At 45.5% G+C, this 9906-nt stretch overlaps 1 protein-coding gene across 1 annotated transcript in view; it reads left to right on the top strand.

Moving 5' to 3' along the window:
* The window catches only part of fam149a (family with sequence similarity 149 member A), a 21439-nt gene extending 11665 nt beyond the window's left edge, over nt 1–9774 (top strand). The window contains exons 7-16 of the mRNA XM_064342096.1: nt 292–482; nt 1029–1177; nt 1363–1425; nt 1756–1859; nt 2380–2577; nt 4737–4860; nt 5427–5555; nt 7181–7259; nt 8009–8158; nt 8536–9774. Of these exons, the coding sequence (XP_064198166.1) occupies nt 292–482; nt 1029–1177; nt 1363–1425; nt 1756–1859; nt 2380–2577; nt 4737–4860; nt 5427–5555; nt 7181–7259; nt 8009–8158; nt 8536–8612 (1264 nt within the window). The 3' untranslated portion in view covers nt 8613–9774. The remainder of the gene's footprint in view (nt 1–291; nt 483–1028; nt 1178–1362; nt 1426–1755; nt 1860–2379; nt 2578–4736; nt 4861–5426; nt 5556–7180; nt 7260–8008; nt 8159–8535) is intronic.
* The last annotated feature ends 132 nt before the right edge of the window (nt 9775–9906 follow it).

Genomic DNA, 9906 nt, shown 5'->3' with positions numbered 1-9906 from the left:
GAACTGAGCTCAACCCGAAAAAGACCCCCCCCCCCACCCGAAAGCAAGAGTGTAATTGACACCCTGAACACCGGCGACATCCACTCTGTTTCTGTCTCCTTATAGCAATGTGTTAAGTTTAGTGTCATATAACATTATACAGTGTTATATAGCATCATTTCATGCACAACAGACACTATTACTAGTTGTGTTGTGTTGTAAAAAAAGCACCGAATGAGTGTGAAGCTGTTGTGCAGCACTCGGCAGTGAGACTGACGTGGTGTGTTCCGTGTCCCTTTCTGATTGGTCCAGGGATGACGAGGGGGCAGACCCGGGTCACAGGACGGTCCCGCGGGCGGCCCGGAGCGGGGTGCCCCCAGTGTCGCCGCACGCCTGCATTAAGGACGCCGTGGCGGGCGAGGTGTTCGACGACGTGTGGCGGGAGGTGGTGCACATGCTGGAGGCGGAGCTTCTGCACAGACGCTGGGAGAGCGAGCTGGCAGGTCTGTGTCTGCCCCCCCCCCCCCCACCCCTCCCCCCCCCACCCTTACTATGCAGAGCTCAGCGCTACCTTATCCGCGCTGACGCGTGCAAAACCGTCCAGGTGTGACGAAAACAGCTGCGCCTTCGCTGCACTCAGGTCAAAGGCCTCGCTCAGGGGCATAACAGCAAAGTCACATCAACAGAGAAAAATGTGTGAATCATTCCAGCTCATGCTGTCCCCACTCCGCTACCAGCTAAACGTCTTTTCACCTTCATGAGACATTGGCATTTCAAAAAACAAAACACCAACCAAATGCGAATATGTGTGATAAATATTATAGAATTTAAATCATGATTTTAAAAAAAAAAAGCATTTTGTGTAAGGTAATATATGTTTATTATGTGCCGGCTGTTATACAGTATATGTGTGTTATATATGTGCTACCAAGGCCACTGAAATGGCTGTAATGAGGAATGTCCTTCGAGATGCTGTACAGAGTGGTGTCCTTACAAGATATGTTATGCACCCGCTGAGCCCTGGGCCTTGTTTCGTGTGTGTGTTCCAGATGGGGCCCCTCTTGTGGGGACCTCAGAATCAAGCAAAGCGGGGTGCGACTCGACGTCCCACATCCTGATTAAGACCCTCAGCGGTCCTGTCTCCAGGGGGTCGGACACCAGGAGCATGTCCCTCTGGCCGAACCTCATCCCCCGACAGGTACCTACTGAAGTCGCTAAAGAATTCGTTTTCATTGGAGGGATGTGCACTAGGTAACATGTCCACTCCCATGTGTGGTAGAGCCTGCGGTTAGCAGCCCTGCAGGACCGTGTGTAATTGGACACAGTGTCATCCAGGGAGGGAGGGTTTCAGTCATTAGGGTTGTGTTTGTCTCACTGTTTAAGGACAGCTGCTCTGGTCCTCAGTCTGCCTGGGTCAGCTGGAAGTGTGTGCGGTGCCCTCCAAAAGTATGCGTATGATGGAGTGAAATATGTTCTTTTTGCTAAATACTTAAGGCATTTGTATTTTTTGTATTTGAGATGAAAGGATGAATATGAGACAAAAGTACAGACAGTCCTGTCATGGTAAATTAGGTTAAGCACATTTAAACATCTGCAGGAAGTACCTTATAGTATGAAAGGTTAAACTTATATGAAATACAGTCTTCTTTATGCTCATTCCATGTCTCAGGTATCTCATTCTGAAGGCTAAATTGCCGTCAGTTTAATTGTTTTTGCTCTTTTAGGCCTTCTGGTGAATGCCAGAAACCGAGCGATGTTTGCTTTCTCTTCCGACAGGCTCCCCGTGTATCAAGTGCCTTCAAGAGCAATTTAAACGGTGTTATGACAATCCAAGCCAAACCCCTTCAACAGAGACAACACGGATTCAGCGAGAAGCCGCAGTAAGTCTTCGGTGCTTAAGGGGGGATGAATGAACCTTCGTACTCATTCAACATTTCAGACGTCCTACAGGTGTATGCAGGGATATTGTAAATGATATGACTGCGTTGGCTGGAATCCTTTTCTAAGGTTTACTTACAGTACAGTGTGTTAGCAGGTAACTTCAGGTGAGGTGAGACAGATCCCAGCTAACACAAAATACTAATCATATCGTATGCGTATATATTCTCTAGTAAGGGCTTGGAAGGATGGTAAGCTTTGCTCTGTGTGTGTGTGTGTGTGTTTCTCTGCAGGCATATGCTCCCTAATAAGATCTTGGGAGGAGTGTGAGCTTTGCTCTGTGTGTGTGTGTGTGTGTGTTTCTCTGCAGGCATATGCTCCCTAATAAGATCTTGGGAGGAGTGTGAGCTTTGCTGTGTGTGTGTGTGTGTGTGTGTGTGTGTGTGTGTTTCTCTGCAGGCATATGCTCCCTAATAAGATCTTGGGAGGAGTGTGAGCTTTGCTGTGTATGTTTATCCGCAGGTGTGACGCAGATGACAGACCAGGTGTGCTGATGTCGAGTGGCAAGGGGCAGCCACGGCTAATGGAACACAGCGTCCTCTCAGCCTCCAGGGGCGCGTGCACGTTCTCCCAAAAACTCCCGGCCCAGCGCAGACTCCCCAAAATCAGCGTCGAGACCAGGCCCACCCGCGGACACGGGATCCTACGAGGACCCAAACTGTGAGCCTTTCCCCCACAAACATGCACCACCTACACTAATGTGTGAGTCTTACACCCCAAACATGCACCACCTACACTAATGTGTGAGTCTTACACCCCAAACATGCACCACCTACACTAATGTGTGAGTCTTACACCCCAAACATGCACCACCTACACTAATGTGTGAGTCTTACACCCCAAACATGCACCACCTGCACTAATGTGTGAGTCTTACACCCCAAACATGCACCACCTACACTATGTGTGAGTCTTACACCCCAAACATGCACCACCTACACTAATGTGTGAGTCTTACACCCAAACATGCACCACCTGCACTAATGTGTGAGTCTTACACCCCAAACATGCACCACCTACACTAATGTGTGAGTCTTACACCCAAACATGCACCACCTACACTAATGTGTGAGTCTTACACCCCAAACATGCACCACCTACACTAATGTGTGAGTCTTACACCCAAACATGCACCACCTACACTAATGTGTGAGTCTTACACCCCAAACATGCACCACCTACACTAATGTGTGAGTCTTACACCCCAAACATGCACCACCTACACTAATGTGTGAGTCTTACACCCCAAACATGCACCACCTACACTAATGTGTGAGTCTTACACCCCAAACATGCGCTACCTGCCCAGTTCTGCAGCTGTCCCTGCTACTACTCCAAATGTACTGACTCTCTATTAACAGGAAGTAACCTTTGACCTTTTCACACTTTCATTAGACCTCATCGCGAAACTGCCGTGCGGCTCCCTGCCGACAGGCCCAGTAAATCCATTAGGGATGCAGCCTGTCTCGAACCTGTGTGGGACTGGCAGGACACTGAGCCACAGTGCTATCTGTGGATTGTCACTATCATCACATACTCTGGTGTCCCGCAGGGGTGTGTTTTAGGTGCGGCCCTGTTCATCCCATACAGTAATAACTGTCAGTGCTCCTGATCCACAGCTGCCCTTCATCTCATATACTGGTGATTGCCCCTGTAGCAGTTCTCCTCAGTGGCCATGCGTTGAATCATTTTGTCCTTTTCGCTTATCAGAACTCGATCTCGTTTCTCCTCACTGGAGTGTCGTGTCAGCGGTGCTTTCGAACTTTAGCGCATATCCACGGTGAAAGGGATGTTCGATCCAAAGAGGGTTTTTTAATGGCTGTGGATAATTGCAAAGCGCAAAGGTTAAACTCCCTGATTCCTTTAAGCACCTTGGATTAACCTTTGAAAATAATCAGCACACGTGAGGGTCAGAAGTGGCAATAACGAAAGCGTGCGCTTTATCTATAAAAAACCCGTTTCGCCTGCTGTATGTCGCGGAACCGCCATCCACACCTTTATGAATCACCCAGGGTTCCTTGAAAATAATTGGACTCCCAACCCTAAAGAGAAAATCCAGTACTTCTGGACATAATGTCCCAGGTATCCCCAGGTTAAATAAAGGCCCGTATTATTGCCTGTGGCTTGGCATGACCCGTGTTGCGCTGCGTGTGTGTGTGCGGGATTGCATCGTTATTGCCAGCGGTGAAGTGCCTTTATGAACTGTGGAAACGATCTCATCATCTTGGGGGGCGATAAAGCAGTCAGATCCGACTTGAGGGAAAGTGGGTTGTGGTGTCGGCCGGTGCTGCCGCTGGCTCAACGTCCAGGTCCTCTCTCTCCGCTGTGAAGTCTACTCCAGAGCCTACCGCTGTCGTGAGTATCGGTCGGGTTCGATTGACTGTTCCTACGACATCCACCACATCGGCTTCTATTCATCAATAGTCGTTTGATAAAAAATAGATATATGAGAATATGAAGGTATTATTAGTAATGGGAAAATATTTGAATAGGTTAATGTCTTCCAATTGTAAATCTCTGTACAGCACCCTCACCCATCGATAAATTGAAGGCAGTGTGTGTTTTTGGTTGGTGATAAGGCCCTCGGCTGTGAAATTGATCCAAAGCTAAGTTTCATTGTTAGTAGCCTCGAAACAATCGGTCCAACAGGCAGTTGGAGGGAGCGAGGACAGCCCATGGTGCAGACTAGAGCATTCTGTGGTCTTCAGCTCCCAATCAGGCCTCAGAGACGGTAGTAGAACAAATGGCTATCGACCCTGTTGGTGGAAACAAAACTGTGTGGTTACAGAAAGCCGTCTTGTCTCTGCCGTGACCTGTAGGTCTACAGTGACCGAGGGCCTGGCCTCTAATGCCGTGAACGCAGCGAGCAAGCAGAGGCTTCCCTCCGTTCGCCTGGACGTCCTGGAACAAGAGCTGCAGGTGCCCGCCTCCAGACACATGCAGGTACTGCCCCCCCTCCCCCTCCCCGCTCCCTTTGATCTTTCTCACCTACTCCACCAGAATACTTCCAGTATTTCACTTCATGTTTTTTTTTGTTCAGTTGTATTTATCAAGCGGTAGCAGCCAAAAATGGGCACAGAAACAATTTCTGGCTACACCCCTCTAACCCCACCAACACTGCCCCCCTGAAAACCCTCCCCATACAGCCCCTCCTAATCCCACCCACCCCTCCCTACATATATGGTTCGTATTCATACTGATAAATATGCATTTTGTTTGACCAGGTTGGTGAGAAAGGGCCCTAATTGTTATCGTTACGTTATTGTTAAGAGTCTTTAAAGAGGCTTCTCAAGTCCTCCTGCATGCTATAGCCTAGCAATTTGCAGTAATGTGAGCTTCACTGAGCAGAGAAAATTAATCTGAGCTAGCTGTCTTTGTAAGCGTGCTTATCTGAATAGCAGACAGTCCTCCTCCTGCTGGCGTGGTCATCGATTGGCATGCGTTTGCTTGTCACCGGAGGGCGTGGGAGCGACCTTTGCTTGACCTTCGGTTGCTGTCTTTTCCGGCAGCACAGGGGGAGGGTCCTGCAGAGCCGCGTGGTCAGCGCGACGCACCCCGGGTCCGTCCTGCCCCCCCTCAGGGAGCCGACCCTGCTGCTGGACTCGCTGCCGAGGCCCAGCACCACCCACACCTTCCGGGTAGGAGACCAGCCGGGACGGGCCTACTCTGAGCCCACCTTGCAGTTAGAGAGAGGAGTTTTAGGAAGAGCTACACAGTACCATAAAATGTCCAGCTCCAACAGAGCACTAATGAGTCCAACAGGGCGCAGAACCACCCATACCTTGGAAGAAACGTTAGTGTAGCACCCTGGATGGGAGACAGGCAGTATTTACTGCTACCTGGTGTGTCCATAGCGTAACCGAGTGAGATCATTCAGTCACGCACTATCCCTCCATGGTATGAGATGGGAGACTATGAGTCACGGCACTTAGCCAAGATCAAACAATTTTTTCTCCTGTTTTGAGGTCATACTCAGTTTGCCTGTTCCACTTTATCAGAAATGATAGGCCACTGTAACCCTTAAATACACTGTTCGGCCGCTGAACGGGAGCTACACAGTCAAACCATTTGCAGGTCAAATACACCGGGGCTTGGCACTCACAGATGTTCCTCTCGTCTAGGTTATCAAATAACTAGGTGTCACCACAGGTTGACATTCCAGCATTGAAACCAAGCCCGCTTTATTGACGAATGAAGGTTTTGTGTACTGTACATACATACTGTGTGACATTGATGTGCACTAATGAACAGTGCACTAATTGTTTTGTACTGTAGGTCAATCGATAGGTCTCACCACCATGTTCCAGGCAGGGCTGTTTATAACACGACAGGATTCCATTCTCAGTGATTGGTGGCCGTCGGGTCTGAACGGTGCTGATTGGACGGAGTCCTCCCCGTGACTTTGTAACAAAGGCTGTCCAGTGTGCAGAGAATGTGGCAGTTGGATGTCGTTCTCATCGTTCATCGTTCTTGTGGCCCAGTGAACATTTGTGGAATGATCTGGAAAGGTCCACGGGGCAGGAAAATGCTTGTCCAGGCTATATGAAAGAATCGGGAATAAATCCCACCAGACAGCACGTACTGTCTCTGCTTTCCTCTGGGGCATAGCAAAGGCAGGACTGCTTCACAAACCACTATCCTTTTCTCTGTCACTAACACTATCTTTCACATCAGATGAACATTCATCATCATGCTACAACTACCCGTTTCGTGTGTGTAAAATACAATGACACAACACAGAATACAAAATTAATGTTGCGGCAAGCAAGGGTGTATACTGGCTTCCATCTCTCAGCAAACTTGCGGTGGAGCGTCCAGATAAACACTATCCTGGGGATTTACCCATGTTTAGCATTTTTTGAGTTTAACCAGGTTTGACATTTAACAAGTTAAATTAATTTATCACTTGCGCCCAACCATCTGCTGGACTAATTAGGCAATGTAATATAGCGCTAATGCACGAGCTGAAAAATGCATGACCATGACGAGTCCGTTAATCAAATTGGTGGTGCGATCATTTAATGATCAGTGTCCATGTACTTTCGCTTTTTAAAAGATACACCGTACACGTGCAAATTTAATACATTTTTTAAATGTAGTAACCATTTAATTTAGCTAAAAATAGTCCTAATTATATTATGTGCTGTCAATTCTTGCTGTTGCCTTGCTTTCTTACAGTGTGCATGTGGTCTAGAGGAAAGAACTGTGTGCATATGACCAGCTGGGTAAAAAACTATCAATCGCTGTCTTAATTTTTTTCCAGTCAGACACACCCATAAAAAGATCCTTCACACCCATGGATATCGCCTACCATATGCGTACTGGAAGAGCACCTTTGCCAGGTAATAGTTATATATCTGTCTTGGGCCATGATGTGACTGTTTTATAAGCAATTTTAATGTATTGATATATTATGTTTAAACAGGCCAAGATGATCATTCCAGAAAATGGGGGCAGGTCAGACTAGATGGAAAAAGATTGACAAAATTAGAACAATTGTTGGTCATGTCCCTCTGTTGGGAAGAGGAAACAAAACAACAAAATGGCAAACACACCAAAAGGTTAACTGAATATACAGCTATGCAGAAAAATAAAGGGCCCTTTACAAATAGGAAGGATGAGGAGATCAACCCTTGAATTAATAATTTCCATGTCCCCAAAGGAACCTGAAATATTATGCAGGAACCATAGAAATACGTCTTACATTTCCATGGTAATAACTAGCTCCAATTTTTAGATGTGTATTTTTCAAACTACGGAGAATACATTAATTCCTTCATTCAGAAGTGGTTTCGTCCATTGCTGTACAATCCCTGGGCTCCTTACAATGTCTTAATTAAATGGCCTGACTGGCCTTGCTCTCAGTGAAATGTCCCCTTAGTGCGGCTGTATAAGAGGTATAACTGTCACTGGAAATGAGTCTACGGTCTCCAGATGTCAGCTGGAATGAGCCAGCTTTGATCTCCACTCCTCCCTCAGCTTTGATTGGCGTTTGTAGTTTCCCAGGAGAATTGCTTCCTGTCCTTACAGGAAGCTGTGACATCAGTGGGCGTGGTTTTTCCCTCCATGCTAAAATGTGTACTCCTCCCAGGTGAGCCCTCACGCATCGGAGTGACCGGGTTCAGCGTGGGAATCACCTGCTCCGCTGCCCTCAGCCAATCAGAGTGCCCCAGCACACAAAGAAGGCCGCTCAACCCTTCCTCCACTGAGGAAGAGGAGGGAGAAGCACTGTTGCCACTGGGTAAATACAGCCTGAACTGTTCCTTCTGACATTACTTCCAGTCATAGCTGTTACCTTGGATACCATTCAACCACTTAATAGGGGTTGTTGTTGTTATTGTTGTTGTGTGCAAACTCTACCCTGATGTTACAGTTGGTGTGCAAATGGCTATTTCATATTGGTTTTTCCCATTTTTTGAACTGGAAGGAAATACTGCAGTGGATAAATACTCAAAACTCTTCTTGAAAGATGTAAAAACCTCTTTTCTGTTATTGAAATTTTGTAACACTACCCAATCGTTTGAAGCTTGGAGGACATCTGAGAAATATGTAAAACATGTTATACCCTTTATGACACCCTTTATTGGTGTGTGTTTTCATCCACTTCCTCTTTTGCAGGAACTTGTCATCAGCGTAAAGCTTTCAGCCGGTTTCCAATGCACTACAAGAAGAAGCTGCAAGTGGTGTTGTCATAGTACCGTCTGAGTACGATGAACACACAGTAAAAACCACAAAAAAAACAAAAAACAAACAAACTGGGAAATGCTAAACCCATGGAAGAGGAGAAGGTGAGAAATATTGATCTAACAGACAGGGAAAGTTAGGCAAACATGACCTACTACAGATACCACTCAAAGGGTGTAGCAGGCAGCTGGGGCACAACCTGTTAGAAAACCTGAAAAAACAAAAACCCGTGAACTTTCCCAGCTGCAGAATGTATGGAAGTGCGCATATTTGACAGCATTCATACAACATTCGATACCTTTGGTGCTCTTGTGCAATACTTATTTGGGCAGACTTTCTCAGTTCTGAGTGTTGTGTCCTAAAAGCTGGTGTGCAATTTTATTTGCACAATTTAATTACTTTTGAAAGTGCCTAATCACAGTTCTTCATCCTCAGTGGTTTAAAAATACGATTTTTCCCCTAGATTCTCAAAACATCCTAAAAAATCGTAGTTCATCACAGGCATTGGCTGTATGGAAATCCATGAATCTCATTGTAAGTAGCCTAAATTAAAAATTACAGCAAAAATAATTAAACAAGGGACATCAGAATGCAGTTTATATATTTATACCTGTTTTGCTATTTTAAAAAAAAACAAATGAAAACACAGCTGGTTGAGGTATGTAATTAAATGTAAACCATTTAGTAACTATGCTCAGTGTCCTCCCATTTAACAACTTTTTATTGAAATGTGCCTGCACTCCTGATACTGTTTGCATAAAGAACTTTCCATCATAATGCAGAAGGGCAGACATTTTATCTCAGAACTATGCTCGTTTTATTACTGAAAATACTTCTTTCATAATGTGACATGCCAAGCATATTCATTACCAGAATTTTACACCCACGAGCAAGGTTCTTCGTGAAATTAAATTAAAGGTGCTGTGAGCTTTTAAAGATGGGAAAATGGGAATCAAAAGTGGAGAATGCTGTAAACATGACATTTACAGTTTCAATATTCATGACTGACTCATTTTTTTTATTGAAATAATAAAAATTGCATTTATTCTGTGTAAAATGCCAAAAATTATTTTGTATTATGAGAACAGTTTCAAGCATTTAGGAGTGTGTATGGATTTATTTATTGTATGCTTTGTATTTTTTTCTGCCACCAATAAAGGATTGATTGCATAAGACATTGCTTATCTACGCACATTAATTTATAATTAACTTCAAATGATGCAGTGAAATAGAACACGAAAATCATTTCATTCACATTAGTAAGTCAGATCAGACATTTTCCCGTAACATTGGATTTTGAACCAT

This window comes from Anguilla rostrata, chromosome 7 (genome assembly GCF_018555375.3).
Source record: "Anguilla rostrata isolate EN2019 chromosome 7, ASM1855537v3, whole genome shotgun sequence".
In the NCBI taxonomy this organism is placed as follows: domain Eukaryota; kingdom Metazoa; phylum Chordata; class Actinopteri; order Anguilliformes; family Anguillidae; genus Anguilla; species Anguilla rostrata.
Note: the sequence above shows the minus strand (reverse complement) of the source record. Positions and strands in the feature narration are given on the sequence as shown.